The sequence below is a fragment of the Empidonax traillii genome, unplaced genomic scaffold (assembly GCF_003031625.1).
Source record: "Empidonax traillii isolate 1590-97213 ecotype Southwest subspecies unplaced genomic scaffold, ASM303162v1 scaffold5:size3517227, whole genome shotgun sequence".
In the NCBI taxonomy this organism is placed as follows: domain Eukaryota; kingdom Metazoa; phylum Chordata; class Aves; order Passeriformes; family Tyrannidae; genus Empidonax; species Empidonax traillii.
Genome location: NW_020955198.1, coordinates 2,557,598 through 2,581,615, shown reverse-complemented (window position 1 = coordinate 2,581,615; position 24,018 = coordinate 2,557,598). Strand labels below are relative to the sequence as shown.

The 24,018-nt window shown below is 35.7% G+C and overlaps 1 protein-coding gene across 3 annotated transcripts in view; it reads right to left on the bottom strand.

Moving 5' to 3' along the window:
* Positions 1–24,018, bottom strand: part of MAP3K2 (mitogen-activated protein kinase kinase kinase 2) — a 54,231-nt gene that overhangs the window by 15,340 nt on the left and 14,873 nt on the right. For 2 of the 3 annotated variants that reach the window (XM_027879813.1, XM_027879822.1), the window contains exons 2-11: positions 19,329–19,398; positions 16,849–16,967; positions 15,252–15,292; positions 12,721–12,820; positions 10,777–10,890; positions 10,050–10,149; positions 9,003–9,133; positions 6,887–6,966; positions 4,907–4,974; positions 1,890–1,985 (exon numbers count right to left, since the gene is read on the bottom strand). In XM_027879813.1, coding sequence (XP_027735614.1) covers positions 1,890–1,985; positions 4,907–4,974; positions 6,887–6,966; positions 9,003–9,133; positions 10,050–10,149; positions 10,777–10,890; positions 12,721–12,820; positions 15,252–15,292; positions 16,849–16,967; positions 19,329–19,332 — 853 coding nt within the window. In that variant the 5' untranslated portion in view covers positions 19,333–19,398. The remainder of the gene's footprint in view (positions 1–1,889; positions 1,986–4,906; positions 4,975–6,886; positions 6,967–9,002; positions 9,134–10,049; positions 10,150–10,776; positions 10,891–12,720; positions 12,821–15,251; positions 15,293–16,848; positions 16,968–19,328; positions 19,399–24,018) is intronic. The other variant, XM_027879830.1, reaches the window with a different exon arrangement.

The following is a 24,018-nucleotide window of genomic DNA, read 5'->3' as shown; positions in this document are numbered from 1 at the left end:
TAATCTATTTAGATAACACAACTATTTTTAGGATAGCATCAGTTGACGAAGTTTCATCCTACAGAACTCAGCAATAGCTGAAGGAGTCTTTAATTCATTAGGTATTACACTGGAGGAGGAGCTCCCAGAGGACTGAAGAAAGCAGATAAAATATCTTTGAAATAGTAGACTCAGACTTATATACTAGTCTGGACAATTTAAATTCCAAGAAAGGTATGCAAACAAGTTATTAAAATTGAGAAGATAAAAAGGTGATAAACCAGTCATAATTGCTTTGTCACATGTAGCTAATCTAATTTCCCCATTTCAACAGGACATTTTCATAAGCCAACTAATTAAGTGTTGCATAGACCAACTTACTACATAAAGTATACTCGAGACAGATTCAGAGCAGTTATCACTATTTCTCATCAAAGGGGAAGATAACTTCGTGGACATCCAGAGTAGTTTACCTTCAGTCCACTTCCATACACTATTTTAACTGATGATGTACATATGATGGAACATAATGTGCTAAAGTATTGCAGATGACGTCATGTTAAATGTGGCTTAAAGTCCATTTAAGGATAAAAATCAAAACTGACAATGGCATTGGAAGTCGGAGATGATTCAGAAATCAACAAAATGAAATTCAGTAAGGAAGTGCAACATATATACTTAAAAAGAAATCTAATGCAGAAACTACAAAGTGTATAAATATTGGTTGGCTAAAAGTAATGTAAAACAGGATAAAGGAACTATAACAGACCACAGACTGAGCAGCAGTCAGAAGGGGGTCCAGGAAAAAAGTGTCATTCTGCAATATATTAATGTGACTGCTACCTACCGAGTTCTGGCTATAGCATATATTATACATAAGCTGGCCATGAGAAAAGCCTCAGCTAGAGCAGAAGGAATGTAGGTGTGTGTGTTATAATATGGTCAGTGACAAATTTTTAAGAGTGTCAAAATGTATTAACCAGTTACTATCTTCATTTGCAGGAAAATGGTTTAGGAGACAGAGAAAGGTAAGTTATACGCTATCTTGAAGTTGGTTACATAAAGAAAGTGAGTATCTCTTCTGTTAATGTCAATTTAGAGTTTACTTAAAAGTCAGTGTGACAGATCTTTGCCTCTTTAATCTTGCCTTAGAGCAAGGGACTGGACTGAAACTGCTTTGCAGTCCTTCAATTTGATATTTCTGTGATTTCTGTAACATAATTCCATTTATTGTTGTGCTCATTCTCCACGGCAAATGAAACTATCTGGTCTCGGGAGAAATTTCTTCTTAACACTTCTTAACTACTGCTCAACACACCGAGAATTCTGAAAATCCTTCAACTGCTTCTCTTTCCTTCCTTTAGAAATGAGTTAAAATTGTATTAATCTTATTACTGTTCAAACCAGTTTTGTAGCTGCATCAGCAGGTGCTGCCTTGCATTCCAAAAAATTATTTCATCAGCTATTTGTTAATTCATAGTTTAAATCACTGCTCTTTGATTTTATTTATTCTTTTAAACTAAGAAACTCCTAACAGGAATTCCACTGTATTTGAGATTTCTTAAAGCAGAACAAGAATTGACAAACTGACATACCTACTTCAGATAGAAAAGGGTCACAAAGGTCAAAAGCTTATACTGGATGACTTGTGCATGGCCAAAGATAGAGAACATTTATACAGCTGTGCATATGAGTCAGGAATTCTGTAATCCATAACTTTACCAGATGTAAAACTACTCAGCAGCTCTATCAAACATTCGAAGTTTAGCAAGTGAGTTTGGGGAAAGAATGTAAGGTTTCAATTTCTCCAATATTTTCATTCATTAAGATTTTTACAAACTATTTTTTTAAACTCACATTTTAGGAAGAGAAAAACAGAATAATTATACTGTTGCAATATTCACACTTACCATCATTGTAGTCTTGCTGATGATATGAAATATGGTATCTTCGGGGATAAGTCCCCCCCTTTCCAAATTTCTCAAATATTGGGATATCATACTCTACTAGAAAATAAAAAGATTAAAAAAATTAAAAAAATTTAAAACTAATCACTTTGGCATTAAAAAATTAAACATGGGGGAACATATCAGAGGATATGCTTCAAGTTGAAACATCAGAGCAAAACCAGATTATACAACAAAAGCCACAAATCCGTCAACCCACAAGAACTAAAAGGACATTCAGTCATAAGTTCCAGGGATCAAGAATTCAACAGCTCAAGAGATTTGCTTAAAATAAAGTCAGAGGACTACAGCAGGCATAATTACTCCAGTTTTAAAAGTAGTTTCTAGAGCAGAAACTACTCTAAAGAATGTAATTTAAAGATGCATAAATATGAAAAGTTGGTGAATGAGTCAACACAGCTTGAATTACTGAACTACAATCAATAGGTCTAATTTTAAAAATTATTAAAGGAGAAAAGTATTCACAAAATAAAGGAAAAAGTCCCTCATGCATAAATAATTGGTTAGAAGATAAGTACATAGGAAGGGAGAAAACGGTCAACAGTTTGACAGGAATCTGGGCTAAAACTCATGCAGTTTAATTATGTATGAATTCTCTGTACAGAATAATGAACAGTGAGGTGACAAAATCATTCTGAGAAATAAAGCCAACTGAAGAATTAGAGAAAGCCCTTAAGAATCTACGTGACTGGATGTTAAAGTGGCAAATGAAATTGAATGTAGGTTTGCATAAAGGTTTGTGATAGAGACTTCCAGTAAGCAGTAGCTGAACTCTATATTGGCTAGGAAGCAAATTAAATGCTGTAAATCATTAAGATACACTGAACAAAGTTTTGATTTACTCCTTCATAAAGAATGTAGGCCCCCATATACTAGAAAAGTAACAGCTCAAAGGGAGACAAAGAGGTCTATAAAAAACCCAAAACAAAACAATCCCCCTCCCCCCCAAAAAAACTCTAACGAAAAAAACACCTCCAAAAAAACGGAATCATGAAGTGCATACTTCTTCATAAAATACAATAAATTGCACAACTTCTTGTTGCAACATACTGTTGATGCTGAAAAAGTTTATACAAGTTGAAATAGGGACAGGAAAACTTTGCAAAAGGAAAAAGATCCAGCAAATCACAGACGAATATTTTGAATTTGCAGAACCCTAGAGCTATACACGACTAGGAAGATATCCTGAGGGAGGAATACTACATGCTCCTCTGCAGAAGCCTGGTACTGGTTGTGGCAGGAGGAGAAACTAGGCCAGATGGACATTTTTTCTGCTTTTGTTACACGTCAAATCATGAGAATAAATACTGAATATGGAATTAATGATTGCTGTCTATCCCACTGTTAACATACCAGAGCATCCCACAGGAAAAAAACTAAACTCACAGAAAAAAAAATATTTCAAGATCATCCTATTAGTAAAGTAACCCTAATAAACACAAGTAAATTAGATTAAGATTACAGGAAAGACAAATTATTTCTGACATTTCCAACTTTTTTGGTGTTTATCTCTGCCACCTAAATGTTCCTTATACATAGTTTTGTCTTATTTTCATTTAAAAGTGGGGCAATCTGTTAAGCAATCTAGAATCCTTAAAGGAGAAAACTCACCATTGCACAATTACCTAGATAAAGCTTCACAAACAAAATAAAAAGAAGCCTTAAAAGTATGTAATAGACCAAAAAAATACAAACCTCCTTTGATTTACTGGAAACTAATTATTGTTCAACAGCAAAATTCTGTAGTGAGACGTGACCATGACAGACACTTCAGAGCACTTTCAAGGTTACCCACTGCACTTCACAGCCTGAACCCTGCACAGCAACTTGGATTCAAGCCAGAGTATGGTATGAAAAAAACATTAGTGCTGATGATTAATTTATAGGCACAGCACACAGTCCTCCTTCATCCTTTCACTTTGCAGTGCTTTGAACTACAGAAGTTATGAGCATTTCAAAGTGATCATTATTTCACATAGGAGAAAATGAAGGCCCCACATACTGGTTTTGGCTGGGAGAGAGTTAATTTTCTTCATAGTGCCTCCCATGGTACTGTGTTTTGGATCTGTGACCAAAACACGGTTGATAACAAAGGGATATTTTAGTTATTGCTGAAGCACACTTGCACATAATCAAGGAGTTTTTTTGTTTCACACACTGCCTTGCCAGCTGGTAGAGTAGGTTAAGGGCACAGGAAGTTGGAAGGACACACCTTAGACAGCTGGCCCCATATGACCCAAGGGATATCCCATACTGTCTGAAGTTGTGCTCTGCAGTAAAAGCTGGGAGAAAGAAGGAAGAAGGGAAGACATTCAGAGTGGTGGTGTTTGTCTTCCCAGGTAATCATTAGCTGTGATGGAGCCCTACTTTCCCGGAAATGGCTGAACACCTGCCTGTGGATGGGAAGTGGTAAATGAATTCCTTGTTTCGTTCTGCTTGAGTGTGCAGCTTTTGCTTTACCTCTTCAACTATCTTTATCTTAATTCACGAGTTTTCTTACTTTTACCCTTTGATTCTCTCCCTGATCCCATGCAGGGGAGCGAGAGGGCGGCTGTGTGGGGCTTAGCTGCCTACTGGGGTTAAACCACAGCACCCAAAATGAAATAAATTAACAACAGTTATATGACAACTTAGAGATGAATGTTACAGTCCAGTTTAACCAACTGCTGTGTGCCCCTATGCACTGCAAGGTTTGTTCTTTTCACAGAAGCAGACAGTTACACTATGAACACTAACAGTGGCATCACAACAATAATCTGGAAGAAAACATTTAGAAATTGTGTTCCCATGGTATCTTTTACTGTGTTCATTTGGATTGGATTTTGTTGCTTTGTCTTATCCCACCACACTAAGTTTGTGTAATACAATAGCTGTCAATGTGAATGTACCTTCTCAGCCTTATTATTTGCTGCAAGAGGAACAGTTCTGGAAAGCTAGTATGTCCAGAGATTTGTACCTACCTGAGAATTCCTGATGATTATCTGGATAGCTCTGTGCTCTTGGCATCCGAGTTTTGGGATAGTTGTCCCTGGAAATGTAAAACATTCAGAAGCTAAAAACTGCTGTTAATCTACTGCTTGAACATCTAATATTACTGTCTCACAATTCCTTACAATCATTGAAAAGCTACCGCTATAGAAGAAGTTGTTGCACCAGTTTAACTGGGTGGAACTCAATTCTGAAACTCAGATCTAGTAGTTATCTATAACAACTGAAGATCAGTAACAATGGAAAAGCTTATTGAGTTTAATGTAGTAAGAAAGCAACAGACTGTTAATGAGCAATAATATTAGTAAAAACATTAATTATCACAGATAAAGCCACAAAGAAACACTGTTATGTTTAACATCTTTATGGCTAAACACAAAGGTTTACAGACTGGCAAAATCTGTTATACAGCCTACAAAAACTGGTGGGGAAATTTAACCAAAGAAATTGTAGAACCTTTTGATGAGAAAAATATTTCCTCTTCTCTCCATGAAAGTCATAGGATTAAGAGAGTGATTTTGTTAAGTTATAGAATGATGAAGAATTTTTGGTTCTTACATGATCACACTGTTTCTTACCTACAGTTGGTATGTAACTCCCAGCCACCAAAAGGAATGGATGGGATTGCCAGTCAGAGCAATCGATTACAGTATATTTCCATAAACATACCAAAACAATGTCCTCCTTTTTCTGGTAAGAATTTCTCTAATGGGTAACAGAAGCTAAATGGAGACACAAAACCTACATCTTTGTAGGAAATATTTCAATGGGGAAAAAAAAAAAAAAAGGAAAACAGACTAAGTAGAGGTGACAAATTAAGTAAATAAAAAACAACCAAAAGAAGTTCTGAAGAAAAAATATGAGTTGTATTAAGATTGCTTTGTTTCCCCTTCTTCCACCTACCCTTACCCCACAAAAAACATAAAAATTTGGCAATCTGGTAGAATTTCTATTCTTTGGAGCTACATTAAATATTATGTGTGTATAACCTACCACACTACAACCACAAAATACTTTTCATGTCTATTGTCTTCTTGCTTGTGAAATGAAGACTCATTATTTAACTCAAAAATGTGTATGTTAGACCAAATGTATTTGTGTTCTCAAATCGCACCTTCTCATATGAGACAGTAATATGGAATATTATAACTCTGATTCGATTGCCACAGGCAGTGATTTCCAATTCTTTACCTTTTTATCAATTAAATTAAATAGCACTATTTGTATAGGAGTTCCAAATAAACAAGTAGCCAATCTGCACAACATTACACCCAAGGTTATTTTCCTGACCAACCACAAGCCAAACAGGAGTATGTTTTGCTTGGCTTCGCTGGTAGACAGCGACCCTCTCAAAACAGGAATCCCTTCAGAGGTCAACACATTACAGACCTACAGACCTTCCCCAGTACATGCTGCCTCTTGCTAAATGACGGGCTTTAACAAAGGAAAATCTGTGGAAAGCCTGCAGTGGGGAAAAAAGGGAGAGGAATGGACAGTGATCGCCTAGAAAAGGATGGGATTGTCTGCTGAGTCTATAAATGATTCCACCATCTTCTTGAAGTGGGTACCCTCTGCCTTGGCAAAGGAAAGCCTCCTTCATATGCCAGTACCTTAGAACTGTAAATGTAATGGGGTGGTTCACCGCCAGGAAATATACTTCACACATATGTAAAACCCGGCAACGTCTAGTAAAAATCTTCAGTGCGTTTTTGTAGAATGTGAAGTCTAATTTTTTTTTTGTTTGTTTCAAACACAAATTATTTAAAAAAAATAAAGCTAATGTATTTTCCAAGTATTAGTAAGTAATTAAGTTTCAATAAGCTTTTATAAATGTTCTGTAACTTAGAGAGGGATTTCTGGAAGAAATTCTGTCACTGGAGAGTTGTTATACGTTACAACTGATAAATTATGCAATCTAATACAGCTAAATAATGAATGTAAATATTTTTTACCCATCTAACGGGCTGTCAAGTGAGGGACAGCTTCCCGAGCCAGAGTTTTCAGGACTGCTTAAAGACAATGGATCCAGCATCTAATAAATAACAAACAGAGGAAGATCGACAAGTTCAAGTATGTTTTTTGAAATTTTTTTAAATACTTTAAGGTTTCTGCTTTGAAACAGCTAATGAAAAAATCCATATCAGATAAGACCTGGTAAAAACAGAGTGGAAAGCTCATCTGTTGTCTTAAAATAAGCTCCCTCCTAAAATGAAGATTTCTTTTGTATATTATGTAACATCTATTATTTCCTATGAACTACACACCAGTCTTTTGCTGTAAATTAAGCAGTTACCCCTCCAATTTTTATCGTCTGTGCTGCATCTTAAAGGTCCTGGGCATAAACTTTGCTGAACACCAATCAAGGACTTATTAAAGAAATGTTGTCCAGAAAGTGAGTTTGTACTCTGCAAGTCAACACTTTAATAAACTCTGTACTGGGGAGGATGACATTTACAAGTTCAGCAGTTTTACTCCTCTTTTCTCATGCTGAACAGTGGGTCTTGAAAGGGAAAAAAAGCCCACTTGCTGCCATATTAATTACCTCTATAATCTAATGCAGTATGGCCCAAATGGCAGCCCACTTTTACCCAACCCATCATCTCTTCTGTACAAGTGTGGGGTCTGCTGTCAGTGTGAATGGCTGTGCTCACACAGATCAACAGCAGAACAAAGCCCTCCACTCTCAAATTCCCTTCTTGTCTTTGTGAGGCAGGCTGTGACAGATAAAAGCAGCATGGCCAACACTTGCCAAGGTGATGTGGCACCTTAGTGGGGAGGAAGGAAACAGAATTTGTGAGTTCCCAACATCTGAAACTGGTCCTTGAGGCTGTTAAGGCTGAACTAGCCTGGCTTCCCATGAAAGTAAAATTCATTAATTTAAACCTGCTGACAGTTTACACAGCAATGCATACATGACAGATTACATATTTCTTGAATACTGAGAAGCAAATGGACATCCCACGCCTCAGGTGTATCGTCTGTCTGACCAGTCATGGTCAGACCAAAAATGACTTGGCCCAGGTTAAAAGTAATCATTTCATTGAATGAATCTAGACCTGGGATGGATCTGACCATGTGACTATGATAAAGAATAGCACCCAGCTCTAGAAAGTAGGAAATTCAGTCTCTATTCTCAGCTCAGTCATTAAAATTGTGCAACAAATTGCACAATCCCTTTGCCTCTGTTTTTATTCTATCATCTGTCTCTCATTTAGTCAGCTCATAAAAACCACTGCCTCTTGCCATTTGTAAATACAGTGCCAATGTCAACAACAACCTAAAGTGATTTAGGTATGCAGCATTATTTTTCTTTCCTCCTTAAAACATCTTTCTCCATTGCCAATTCTGTGAGCCATTACATTCCTGCTTCAATTTTGATATTCAGAGACCAGAATTTTTAGTCTTGCTGAGTGTGCTGATATCCTGCATTAGCGATGCAGGCGAGTAAGAACAACAAAATAACATACATTTGTGATCTTTACACAAAAAACAAGTGACTTTGGAAAGTATTTCAGAGCTTACTTATGCCAGGCCCACTGCCATCCCCTTGCCTCTACCTCAACACAGTATCACAGAGAATCAGAGAATATTCTGAGTTGGAAGGGACCCACAAGGATCATTAAGTCCAACTCTTAAGCATCAGTTAAGCCCAAATAACTCTGACAAATCCAAAATCTTTCCTAAATTCTCTTTAATTACCTGGAAAGGTGGTAAAACTGTCTTTCTTACATATCCTTCTCATTAAAATAAAAGGGTTTGTGCTTTCTAATGTAGACATTTCTGCTGTTATTTATATTTATCACTACCTCACTCAGCTATCATGGGAATTAAGAATACTATCTTTGTCCTTGTAGCAACATATTGAATAAATTGAAGAGACTTACAGAGAAAATAAACTGGGTTCTACAAGACTAAACAGCACAATTATTTAAAGCTTCTCTCACCAATCATGTCTTCTAGAGTTAGCCTCAGTTTTTTTGTTGTTCTTTTGAACAATTCCATACCCTTAAGCAGTATTTCATAAAGCAACCTAACAAAAACTTTAATTTTAATAAATCACACACCTACCTGATCCATACTTTCTGGAATGAATTCACCCTCACTGTTGATACTGGTGAAGGACCCATTTCGAGCCACCTGATGCAGCTCATCTGGAATGTATCCTGGGGGAGGTGAACTCCTATCACGAGTATTAGAACCTTGTGAAAGAAAAGGGCCAGTCAGAGTCTCTGCATTAACACAGAATCCAGGGGTTTTACTCAAATGCTTCACGGGCACTGAGCCTGCCTGAATCACTTCTTCCTTTGGGCATTTCCCAAATGCCTGTGCAATGCAACACTTAAGTACAGCATTTAAAATCTGCAATCTAGGAATTATGAAAAATCTGGGGCAGAGTTGCCTCAACGGCATTAAAAAGAATTTTCATTATACAGGAACAGAAACCCAATTTGCTCACAGATCTAGTTGGGTAAATTTCTTCTTTTGAACAAAATCAAAATCCAAACCCTTCCATCTATGTCAACTAATCGTTTCCAACTCTTGAGAATTTCAGTTTTTCTTTGTAGAATACTAAGTCTATAAGAACATGAATATATATATTCATAATAAATGCATAATAATTAAATTGTCTGGAAAATTATTCATGAAACTTTCTAGTTTCATAATTAAATTTTGAAGTTTACATCACACCAATTTCAAAATATTAACAAGCAAAAAACATTATCTCAATGCCTAAATAAGCATCTTACAAAAATGTTCACACATTAAAAAAAATGAGGGTCCTAAACTGTGCAAGAAAACATGCTGCCATAGAAACAGATTTTTCAGTAGCTCATTCCTGTACCTGAAAATAAAGGGGAGTACTAACATCAGCTTCTTAGATTACCCATCAGTTACCTCAAATAATTCTACATACATTTATTTACCTGTGGGGTTTTTGGGTAATTTTCTTTTGACTTAAATTCCAAATCCACTCCCCCAAGTGCAAACTCTACATTAGAGTCACTGATGAGTATGAGAAATTCAAACACTGTGTGGTGAGAGCAAAATCCTCATGAACAGAATACCACAAAAGAAAAGCTTTTACAATTAAAGCTATTGAAATATGCACCTTACCTATTACAGACAGTCGCCTTTTCCTGTCTGCCACACCGAACACTGTATTATCTAAATCTTCCAGTGAGGGCAAGGGTTCCATATTATTTACACTGGGTGACTGAAAATGCATAAATATTACAACCTGTTATTATTACTCTTCACAATGAAAATACTTTGTAAACTTTACAGGTTTTGTGCAGTACAGTTCTTTTTTCAAGCAGTCAAAAAAGCAGCTTGCCAATTTATATCACAATCCCTCTATTTTAGTAGCTCATTCTTACTCTTTAAAAATAATTTTCACTATGTACCAGTATACAAATCCTATGAATATCAATGCCATAGTTTGTTAGATAATACCAAAATACCTCAGCATTTAGTCTACAGTCCACTACTCTTTGCTGCAACAAACACTGAACTTCCCACAAAGGAGTGTCAACAATGTGTGACTTAAAGAATAGTTTCAAATAACTACTGTTATTTAATTTTTATGTGCTTTTCAAATCTGTATCACTTTATCATCCTACTAAGGAACACTTTTCTACCACTGTAGGGAAGACAAACAAAGAGAGGGACCTAAGAGAGAGTTAAAACTGAGTAAATACTAAATGCTAATGGATGTTTGAAGTGAAATCAAGAAGCAATTAGTATTATTTTTAATTGGAAAAACGACATCTTTAAGAAAAGATACAAATTATACTTCAATATGAAAACTTGGGAAAAAGACATTTAGCATGTCAACTCATACCTGTGTATTTCCATGTATTACAAGCAATATCTTCAGACTCTTCATATGTACGCTACGGTCAAGCAGTTCAACAGCTTTGTCCAGGTCATCCTGTGTGGTTAATGGAATTACAAGCTACAAAAAAGGGAGGGGGAAAAAAAGTCTTAAACAGGACACAAGAAAGAAATGAGAAAGTCAAGTGCAGAGAAACAAATAAAGGGAATATTTTCTTTCATTCCAAACAACTTGAAAATAAAATTCATTAAATGATCCCTTTAAGTTAGCATCAAAATGTCTGAAGTTCAACCTTAACTCTTCCTTTAGATACCTTCACTAATTGCAGCAGGTGGAACAAGTCTTCATAATCAAAGAGAAACCATTTTGCATATATGCAGTTTAACATCCTACAAGTTTCAGAGAAACGGGTGCAACAGGGTCAATGTATTTACCATTGCCTAAATTATCACAAGTCTGTAAGATAAACAGAAGTCTTATTTTACAGAGCATAAAACAGACTTTTCTATCTCAAATATTACAACTATACTTGCTTGAAATTGCATCACTAACAAAATTTCTCCATTGAAAAGCAAAATTTGTCAAGGAAGTATATCCTTACTTCCTTAAGGAAGACGTGATCCACATGCAGCAACTCTAGTCCTCACTAGAATCTTACTTGGATCTAATTAATTAGAATTAACTTGGCATACATGTATCTTTAGAACAGAAAACGTTACACCAGTTAAGTGCTATTGAGATCTGAATTCTATAACATGTAAGATCGAGTTGTGTTTCAGGAGTGTACCTTACAACTTCTGCTTGTAACAAAGGAACAGCCCAACACAGAGTTTTAAATCTATTCTACTTGTAAACAGAATCAGTCAGTAATGCTTAAATACACCACTGGTCAAAATACAGTAGTTTTATATAAAAAGAAATTGGATTGATGAAGAAGGTCTCGATAAAATGAAGAGTTTGTACATTTGTTAAGTTGCAGTTTTAATGCTAATGATACACTATTACCATCCCATTTCTGAAAGGTGATGGGATGATTCGCCAACTAGTGTAGAGGTTGACAAGAAGAAAACCTACTCAAATGCCCAAGACTCTATCAGTGGAAGGAGCTGAGGCTCAAGCATTATGAAGGGCCATTGTTTCTGACCTTCCTAATCTCCAAAAGCCTTCTGTTGGAATTCTTAATTTTGAGGATCAGTTTCACAGAAGTGCCTGGTAATGTTACCAACAAACAGCAATTACTGGCATTTTCTTCTGCAAAGATGCAGATTAGATACAGCAATTATGTTGTGCATAACCACAGGAATATTCCTTTATGAACTTTGCTGACTCATGGTAAAACCCAGAAGTAATTCATAAGAATGGATCCTGTATCTGTAAATTTATGTGTTATAATTCCATCTCTGCTTCTAAAGGAAACCTGGAAGTAATATTGATCAAGCATAAGTGGCTTGACAGTGCTGGCACTGTTTCCAAGAAATCTTTGGGAACCAGCCACTTTAAGAGGAGCAACAGTTAAGCCTATTTCTCCAATTTAAACAGTAAATAAATGCAGCATTCTAGCAATTATCTAACAAGATTAATTAAGGAGTTTACAAGAAAGGATAAATGTTACTTCAAATTTACAAACACAACAAAGCTCAAAGAGCTAAAGACTTTCCCAAAGTCATATAACAGAACTGTGGCAGATCAGGAAGACAATTTATCCATTCTTAACTCAGTCTGAGACATAATTCATTAGGATACTCATGAAACATTTCACCTATTTCCTGCCTATCCTAATTTGGACAAGACTTACATATTTGAGAAAACACACACACATACTAAAAACCTGGGGGTTTGTCACAGGAGTAAGTTTTGTCACAGGAGTGGTTCCCACTACTTATGAGAACAAATTTCAGCCTTAAAGCAATCAATGTCCAAGGGAAGAATTCAGAAGACACAGAATATTACCTCATTATTGCTGTAATGTAAATCCATAGTCTGTCCAAAAGCAACTTTAGCTTTAGCTGCAAGATCTTCAAGTTTAACAGGCCTCGGTAATTGCAGGATCCTGAAAAACAATTTAAGTTTTAAAGAATTTTTGTCCATTACCTATGAAAATCTGGCAACTCATTACTTAAGAACTATCTTAGAACTAAATTTATTACTAAAAAGATCGTAAGAGTCTATGCTTTATTCACTGTCCTCCATATTTTGAAACTTTAAAAAAAAGAAAGAAAAGCAGTGAGAAAGTTAAAAGGGATAATCAGGGACAGAATTAGAATTCATTATGACTATTGTACTTGCTTCCATATGGCTTGCTTAATTCTTTGCAAGCCTCCATTTCAGAGGCAAATTCTTAGAAACTTCTAAAATTTTCTACTCCAGAAAACTAAGACAGTGGAGTACCACAGGCTGACAAGCATAAGCATTCAGAAAGGAATTACTCCCTTTTTTGGAAATCTGAAAGACTATCTTACCTGAGGAAGGTAACTTAATGTCACCATCTTTACCATAATGAACTACACTCTCAAACTGCCCAGTCCATCACTAACTGTGCTTCAACTGTGCTCCTGTAAGAATGGTGCAGTTGTAGGTCAACAATTCAGATTTTGTTGTAACTCAATGTCTCATCAAACCAGTTAGCCCAAACTGCCCTTTTACTACAGAAAACTACTGTATTTTTTTGAGATACAACAGCATTAAACAAAAAAAGCATTTAAAAATGATTAAGCTACTGAGGTACTTCCAATTCACATTCAAAACAGAAAGAGCACTCAAATTCTGTAAAGCAGAAAGGTTAGCAAAGGGTAACTGTTCCTTTCATCAGTGATTCAGTTACTACTACACTGGTTAGGGGACAACTTGCCTCACTGAAATGAGGATAGAAGCCAGGTCACTTCCAATTAAAAATTATTTAAAAAAAAATAAAATCTTAAAAAAACCACCCCAAACAACAAGTAGCTAACACTAACTCTCACTGTAGTTAACAGTTTGTGCAACAAGCTTACAACTCTACCCATCACACCACCAGCTCCTTGGAACAAAGTGCCACATTCACCACAGAAAGCAAGTCTGAAATTACTTCTGTTTTTCACTTCTCTTTTTCAAAGCTAGTGAGAAAGCCATTGCATAGCTTATTTTTCCTGCATAATTTCACTACTTCATCTTTAGATCTACATATTCAGGCAACAAAAGTATTATAACTCCTGCTGAGCAATGAGTCAGGGCTGCTCAGTACCTCCGGGCAAGTAGGCTCAGGTCACTTGGGAAGGTGCAGAACAGAGCTAGGCCCATCAGCATAAAAGCTTGGGAAAAGTATCTTTCCACACACTTATGTTATGCTTGTTAATCAATTCATATTGAATTGATTAACTCAGTCCACTGTGAAAGTGAATTATGATAAACTGCAAAATGCACTGTCCATGCAGACTGGCAGCGAGTAAACACCTCTGTTTTAAATTCATGCTTCCCCTTATTTCACAAGAAATAGTTAGGTAGAAGAGTCCTCAATTTTCAAAGCTTTCAAAAAGACTTATTTCCTCCAAATTACTTACAGCACTCAGCCATTACTGATGCACTTTAATGTGTGATGTTCAGAGAAGCGATAGAAAGAAGCTGAAGAATGTTAATACTGAGGGGACTTACTGCTATTTTCCCTCTCCCTGCACAGAAAGGGCACACACTCTACTGCACGTCACACCAAGGGCTGCCCAGAAGTAGTATAGGTTTCATTCTGAAGCAATTAAGAAATTTACAATTTCTACTGATGAACAGCATGACCAGGATATTATTTCCTTTTTCCTTAAGTATTTTCAAAGATCTTATTCTATAACCATTTCTCTGCAGGCAGAATGAAACTTTATGCTCTCAGAAAGAGATAGGCGGGCAAAATAAGTTGTCCACAACCAGTTCTGCATGGAGTTGTGCACTGAATTCTGTAAAGGTTTTTAAGCAGGCATTAGAGCAGTGATATATACAGATGCTTGTATACTTTAGGCAGGTACCTCTCATAAACAAAATGAACATAAATTTTAACTGATTAAATGAAAACAACAATAAATTTTCCACTTACAGTTCTCAGACTGGTCCCTTCAAAGTAAAATTCAATACTGAGATTTAAGATCTAGATCTCTTTCTCTAGGTGTTACAGTAACAATAAATTATCACGCATTTATTACATGCACAATGAAGCAAACAAAATTTTTTTCTGGTCTATTCAAACTATTCTAATGATCTAAGTAATTGATCAAGGCTACAAACACCTATCTGAAGGGTAACCAAATGAAGGATGCTCCATAGGACATAGGTACAGTATGATACTTCCACATTTATGTACACTTAGAGCCCACATTTCAAACAGCTAATTCTCTTTAAACTGTGTTCACATAACAATTAAAGCTCAAACCAAATACACTTAGAGATCTGAAACATTTTGAAACTTTATGATAGAAGCACAACAAAACTCTATAAATAATTAAGAGATAAGGCTGTTTCCTTACCTTTTTTCACCTCGATGTTCAAATTTGACTCTAACATCATTCTGTAAGAAAAGACATAAAGGAACCACTCTTATTTTTTTTAATACCTCCTTTAATGAAGGCCATGAACTCCCTTTCAATAATCCTACACTAGAACTACATTCCATAATTATTTTCTGTCCTTTCCAATACAACAAGTATCTAAACAAGCTACCTCTGCTGAAGTAACTGAAGGGGTTTAAAGTGTGTAAAAAATACAAAAACTTATTCTGAAGTACAATGAATGCTTCTGTAAGTAAACACATTATTTTCTATCAACATATTTTAATATTATAACAGATTTATGACTTCAAATTCAGTGTGGAACTGGTTACCAAAAAGTTCAGTATCCTGGACAGGCAGGTAGATTTAGCTACCAATAACAGGTTTTTACATACACTTTGCAGCTGAGCATTCCAGGCTTAAGAAACATATCTTCTTTCATAACCATTACCATAGAAACCCACACATGTAATTATGCCAGAAGTCATGCAATAAATTTCCCAGTAACCATATCTGTATATATTTGCAGTAGAAATAAAATTTGCTTTTTGCAAAACAATAATTTTAAGAATCAAATTGTATTAGCACCTATTGCAGGAAAACCAAGAATGCATTATCCAAGTAACAACGCTGCATTCTTCCAAAACAACTGATTATCAAATTATTACCTTCAAAATTCATAAACTGAAAGAGAAGGATAAACATTTTTTCTAACTTTCTAAACACGTATTATGCTCAAATCATTTTGGATCATAAATGCATTTTACCACAATGTCTAAAGTCACAGCTCAGACATGAGTTACATGACACCAGCAAAGCAGCACTGTGATATACACGGAACTCCTGCAACTTTTAAAGCACACAATTAAAAAGATGCAGCCATTGGATTTCGACAGTTTAAAAGCCAAATATATAGGAATATATATTAAAAGGTTAAAATAAGCACAAACTGAAATTTCATTAAATATTGAACTGTAAATTAAAAATCCAATCAAATAAACATACAGTTAATTCAATTAGGGCAAAAGTCTTTGTCCTCTCCTAATCTAAGTATTTACTACTTATTCCATTTCTGTTTAGTATCTAGAGAAAACAAATACAGCTGAAAAGAACTCACATTTCCAGCACATGAACAAACAAGAAATCGAGGCCAAAGATGCAGTAAAACAGCTTAAGCATGTTCCTGCTGCTTGTACTGACATTCTTTGGTATGATAGAGGTGACAACTGGACAATCTACTAAACCTATAAAATTCTTTCTTGATATTTTAAAACAGTATAGCACCAATATAATAATAACAACAACTATAAAAACACTCTACATACAATGTCAAAATATCTCTATGATCTTCAGTTTATCAGTACAAGAGTTATTTAGGCAGATACTATGATCTGCTCTCAAATGCCCCCATTTCATTTTGCTGCTAATACAAGAACATGAACACAGAAAATGGCAGCACATGCGGGAGACTAACAGCTCATTCTGGTATGCTCACTGGTCTGGCAAGAAGAACAATTACAGAAGTCACAGCAGGACATTCCATGTTCAGTAGGTTAGTGAGGATATTAAAAATTACCTGTTTTTTAGGTGAAGATGACTTTGGTTTTCCTGTTTCTTGCTGGGGCAATACAGGACGACTGGCCTTATGAAGCACAGCCAAATCCTGCATGATTGAATTCAAAGCTTGCTGCTCATCTGCTCAGGGAAAGAGACCAGACAAGTGTAAAAGACTGTTACATTTGAAGGGCATTACTGTCTCATTTCACAATTAGGCAGGCATTATTCTAAAATCCAAAAGTCCTCATTACACTCCAATACATAATTGCCAAACTAAAAAAAAATTGCTGCTGCGTTGCAAATGTTTTTATTTTATTTATCATTAACAGTGCTTAAGGAAATAAACAGCTTAATCAGTAACCACATTTAAATAGCAAGTTTAAAAAAACTGAGGTCATAACAGAGACTTTGGCTCTACACAACTGCAGGCTGTACTAATAAGAGAAAGGGGGTGTAGGTGGAAAAGCCTTATCTACTTTGTTTCAAATAATACCCACGGCAGAGACATTTACTAGAAATTACATTTCCTGCCTCTCTCAGAAAATAAGAAAAAAACATAAGCACTTTTGAACCATTTTCCCTCTGTCCTGAACAGGTATGATCATGCCCATTGGAAGCATATACAAACTCCCAGAGGAACACCTCAACTGTTTGAGCATCTGCTGATAGCTCATGAAGTAATTAAAAGAAAAACCAAAACAAAAACCAATAATAAAAAACCAACACATAAACCAAAAACAAAACACCACAGAACTTTTCCAGGACTGAAAATACAGAGGATCTTAGGGCTTAAAGGAAGAATTTATAAGGAGAAACAGAAGCACTGAACCCAGGGAACAAGTTAGGGGCAGGAGTGCTACATAACTTAGGTTTCAATTTCACAAAAAACCCTAAATCCTGAACATCTGCCGCAGCTGTGATGGCCTGAGGCCGTGATAGGCAAGATATGCCCTAGAAATGGGATACAGATAGGCTATAGATAGGCTCCTTTAGATAGGAAAACACTTAGGAGCTCAAAAGCCTGAACATCCATCACTAAGAGAAATTTATTTCTAATGTTTTGTATTAATTCCTTGCCCGAGCAATAGTACCTGCACTCAGCATGCATCTGGAACACTGGATGACAAAATTTATCTGCAAAGGTATTGACTGTGGACCTTCATGGCCCTTCACAATGAAGGAACATTGTGAACAATGCAATGTTTGTTGAAGAATTCATTGCTAAATGCTGTGATTTACAAAGAAACGTATTTCTCAAACAAGGACCTGAGAAGAGCTCCACATTAAAATCAGCAAGTAACCATTCTAAGTGTTCAGCAACCATGAGAATTCCGTCACATTCTATTAAAATACAACCAAATATAGTTATTATACAAGGAAATTGTGGGATTTAAGTGTTCTAATTTAATAGATTCCTAACAGATCAGAAAGCTGCTCTGAAAATGAGTACCTTTGATCATCACTCATGCTGTCATTATTCATAACTCTACTAAGATATGCAAATCTATAAAAGCAAGTTTTACTAGGAATATTTGGCAGAACTGAAGGCGTTCTTGCAGCTCAGTTATTCTTTTCTCACACTAAAACACGCTTCAAGATTTGCCAAAATTAAAAAAGTTGAACTATTTTATTATGTTATAGCCTATTCTAGTGCTCAGCAATGGTAAAAAATAAATTGATGTTTTAGCAGTTGATTGGAGGTTTCATTCCCAGTGGTCACTGTGTTGCATATTTCATGAAACCAAAGAACTGTGGCAAAGCGTTCAAAGTTTACTGAATACCCATCATGACTCAACAGTCACTTCTCTCATGCAAAATGTTGCAGAAGATCAGAAATCTGAAGAGTGCTGTATTCCCAGATTAGGCAACTTGATTATTGAGCATAAGGTCAGGAACACTAGCATAACAATAAAAGATGAAAAAAAACAATACGAAAATGTGTGTGTTGTTGGTTTGCTGGGATTTTTTTGAGAGGGAGCACCGATAAATGATTACAATAACAACGTGGTCAACTCATTAAAAAGCACGCACAGCTTGAAAAACTGGCCTAAAATCTAAAGTAATACAAATGTGCCACATATTTAGAAAAACAGACCATCTACACAGTCCTGGCTTTGCACTGCAATGATACAAGGCAACAACAGAAAATTCTTTAAAATAGACTTTGTGGTTTGTTTTTTTCCAACAGTCATTACCATTTAGAGCACAGTAAATACTGTTGAGTACTCTATTACCATCAATCTCAATTTCCTACACTTAAATCTTTAAGTTACCACATAATGAGGGAAAAAGTGCTATATTACAAGGAAAAAAAAAAAAAGAGAAATATTTTGAATACTGCAAAGCTGCTGAACACTGCCTTTCATACAGGTGCTCCACTGCATTAAACAGTCAAAGCACACATTTCCTAGGAATTTTAGTACATTAATGGTTTTAGTGCTCAGTAGAAATGAAGAGTATCTAAACTAAATTTTTATATATGTTACACATAAGACTTACCCATTATGGCAGTGAGACTGAAAACTCGAACTTCAAGGAAAGGGTTGCTTCATTAGCATTGTTTTATTCCCTAAAAAGCAAAATAAAAAAACCCACAATTATTGAAGTTTTCAAAGCCATGTAAAACAGTCAACTCTTCATTGTTTATGGGCAGTTTTTCTAATATTCTACATAGCAAATACAATTGCATAAGGCACATATACAATGCGTGGAGAAAACATACTGTCCCCAAAGCCTCACCAGCCTCTGAGCAATGTACATACTTTACTAAGACACAAAAGCCTGAACTAAATATTCTTCTAGACTTAAGCTGATTTTAGTCTCTACCTATATCCCTAAATGATGATTAGTAGCTTAATTAACTATAACACTCTACTATGTGGGATACCCACTACTCCAGACTATTAAAAACTGATTCTTTTTCTACAGTTTTACATTGTATCTGGTGTGTAAAGTTCTGTGTCCAGAACTCCAGATATAAAAGGTCCATATATTTAAATACATATCAGACTCACAGCACAAATCAAGAGTCATCAATACCTACTGATCATATAAACTAGAAAACTTTGTGTTATTTTTCACCATAATTCAAGATCATAACATAGATATCCTAACGTTCCTGAAAGTAAATGGCTCTGGAAGACAGCAAGTATTAACTTTTAGTATACAATATAAGTTATCCAGAAAAGCAGAAACATAAGGAGCACTTTTATGAAAAAAACCTGTCAGAGTATCTTCAGAATTGGCCAACTGAAAAAAAAAACAAACAACCAATAATGAAGGACCAATTAAAATAATCTTTCTATGAGATGTCATTATGGAGATTAACAGCAAAAACGGAAAGACATATCCCTAAACAGACGATGAGATTGTTGCAATACAGGCTACCACAGGAAAAATTTAATTTTCTTAATGCAAGAGAAGAAAATTCTAATTTCTTAAGCAGTCACTGTAACCAAGTAGGGAAGGCCTATGTCCCTCCTCCCTTTTGTTGACTGCAGTGGACCACCCTTCCTTGGGACTCAAGAGAAAAAATATTCATCTTACTCTGACAAAACCAAATTATTTCCCTACTAGTTCATTCAAGGAGCTACACTAATAGAATATGACTCTTTTTCCCGCCCTTCTTTAATCAGAATTTTCTTTCCTTTGGTTTAGTTCCTTACAAGTGTCAAACAACCCCTGAGACCAGCACAGGGTAGCCTGTGGGAGCACATGGCTGAGAAGAGAGGGGAGGAGCTCTTTCAGCACCAGTCAGTCAGGTTTCCTTGCTTGAATATTCTGTCAATTTTCTATCTAACAACAAATTAATTGTAGTTGTTCAAAAGACTTCTGAGCATCTTCAATTCAGCATCTAAGATTCTGGAACTGTCTCCTACATTGGACTTGAGAGTCATATGAAGGTCTCTCCTAAATAGTGCCTTTTACCTACATATCAGGTGAGTCACCTACTACTGTCTGTTTCAAGCTCAGGCTTTTAATGAAAACCCAGAGGTTTTCATTATGTAATCAGAAATCAGTTTGGTTGAGAGCACACAAAAGAGCACATTCGAACTAAAATGAATCTGAAAATATGATGGATGTGCATTCAGAGTTACAAACTCCTAAGTCTATGGACAGCCTCAAAACAGTACCTGAAACAGCTTCCAAGCGTTGTGGAAAAGACACTCCCATCTAATGCCTTGCAAAGTCTGTAACTAAACCTGGCCTGGGTGGCCCACAGCCTCTGCTTTTCCTACTAACATGGTCTCCAGCCCCTTGATGCCACGACAGCAGACGACAGAAAATTCTGTTTAAAAAACCCCCCATAAACCAACCAACCAAACAAATACAAACCCCAAAGCAAAAACAAAAACTAAAAAGGAAAAAGCTTCTGTTGCACCCTCACAGAAAAGGAAATACATGAAGACACAAAAGCAGCCGATTTGTACTAATCTTCAGAGAGAAAAATGGACTGAATTTTCAATTATTTACTAAATGATAGTGCCCAATATCATTCAAAATAAGGAAAGTATCTTTGGACCTTGCTCTCACGTAAGACGCCAGGAGAACTGGTTTACTTAGTGAACTGGGATTACCTTTACAGCCTTAAATATCTCAACTAACATTTCTGTCCCATGTCTGATTCTTTGCACCCTTTGCATCAAAAAAGCAAAGCAGAACATACATGAAATTATTTTCTATGCTGTTTTTTGTATCAGCAGTTGTCTTGGGGGATCTCCCAAATAATTACTCATTAAAGATGCTCATAAAACATCTTTTTAATTCTGTATTTGATTCAACTGTCTTTAAATGAGAGCTAATGTAATTTTCTTATGCCTGTTTTAATTATGTCTTAATACATTAAACATAAAAATATGTTTCATGACTTTGGATGAAGTACTTCTGTAATACTTCCTTGAAAACACTTCAAAGAAATACAGTGGTTCTGTGAGGCATTTTAAATCTTCTGCCACACCTGAAGAATACCACACCAAGTTACATCTCCAAACAAAACCATTCCAGATGTTCTTTCTAAACCTAGCTGAAAAAAAAATCAAAACAACTTGGAATCTCGAGATATTTGAGCTACAGGGCTCATAGAGGGCTGAAGAAGAAACATTTTAAAAATATCTTCTCCAAGTTGCTCCAGCTACAAGAATTCATTCTTTATTGTTTATGTGTCATCTCTCATAAAAGAACATAAGCTAATAAGTGAACATTCATTTATTTTCTCTTCCACTCCCTTATTCCTTAAAAAAAAACAAACAAACAAACAAACAAACAAAAAAAACTTAGGAAAATTAAATTTCTCTGAGTAACTTATATATGTCTTACTTTATCATCCCTTTTAACCAAAATTCTTTCTGTTCAAATATAAAATACAATTAATCACCAACTAAACAGCTTAACAGTCTTTCTGTTTTTAACCGCTCATTTTTACAATGGGCTGTAACAACAGGGTGGTTGTGGAGAGTGAGCAAAAACAAGCTAACAAAAATCACCATTTTTTCAAACAGAAGTATATACATTCTGTAGAAAGGGAAAAAAGCATACCCTAATCCATAGTTGCACAGTAGAGACAGCATAGTGCACACACACAAGAGTAAATTACAATGTAGGACAAAAAAGGAAGCGAAACAAAAAACTGGAACTCAGGAGAAGCAAAGGCTGCAAAACACAAAGAGCAGATGCAAAGGTAGAATAAGATTATGTCAAGGTCTTGCAGAGAGACACAAGCAGCCTGAATTTGAATGTAATTAAAGAAAGGATAACAGAGAGTGAATTTCAAAAAGGTGTTTGCTACTCTTATCACATCATCAAAGAAGAATATCCTAGCAACAGCATTTTGGAAATAAGGGTGGAGAGACGCTGATTCATATTCATGATTCACTTCGCACCAGCCACCTTCCAGAGCCTGGAAGTCTTTCAGAATCTGAGAAAGCCACCGAAGAAAGAAAATATTCAGGTGATTCTTGGAAATAGTTTTTAGCTTTCTCAATGCAAATGAAACAAAGCCTGAAGGCAAGCAAGTCATGCGGCCGATAACGAGCTGTTCAAACACCCCGTGCTAATTGCCCGTACGCGCTGCTGTCATAAACACAACACGGTGCCCTCTCGGTTACTGACAGACAAAAGTGTACAAGCACTGCCACACATATTACATCGTCTCTCATGACTGACTTGGTCACATTCAAAAGCTTGTAGGCTAGGAAAAAAAAAGACTTTAACCTCACATAGTAGAGGAAGTAACCAAGCAGGTGCTATATAGAGTGAATATTTATTAAGTGAGATAGAAAAGGTGTTGTAGTTCTGTGAAATATAAAGATCCATGGTGTTCTGAAATGAAATGGCTCCTGCAGCATTCAACTTCATAAGAGAAGTACAATTTTTAAAGAGTAAAATTAGCTATGGCTACAACAAGTGCCATAAACGAATCATCTGAGAACACTACAGGCAGTATGAAACCACTTAAGAGCATAAGGCAGCTTTAATGCTGCTCATGTTACAAATCAAGAACAAAAGAAACAGTGAAGCCAGCAATCTACCTTAGCTTAATTTTGTATGAATTTCAGACTTTATACAGTAATACTTTATCTACATATAAAGGTGCATTACACCTTGGGAGTCCAAACCTGTTTCAACAGTGGCGCAAGAATCTCAAAGATATCAATTTCCTACAATAAATTTTCTCTAAAATAAATGAGTGCAAGAATACATGGCTTCCAGCTCTTACACCAAAGCAAAATGATACTGTGCAAACTCAGTAAGAAAGATGCATTGTAATTATTTCCATCACAGGTAAAGATTAAATCAGACTTCTACTATATTAGATACAAGCTAAGCAAGTTAAACCAAAACAAGAAGAAATCAAAGTCTGTGAGCATTGCTATTCAGACACACACTTCTCTATAAAAAACAGATGATGCAAAGAGCAAAGTAAAAATCAAGAGTGAGCATTCACAGGTAATTTCTCAGACTACAGAATGGACAATCAGAATACAAAGTAAGATCATAAAAATTTATTTCATAGCCAGAAGAGTAAGCCAGACAAAATGGTTTTACTCTAAAAATGTTATTCCTAAAGAATCAAATGCTTGGTCTCACACAACCAATCTCAAATAAATCACAGTAAGCAAGGCTGAAGTGATCACCCACTCAAATACATCTACTTAACCTTTAACCAAAAAATAATGTGCAGCACCACTTG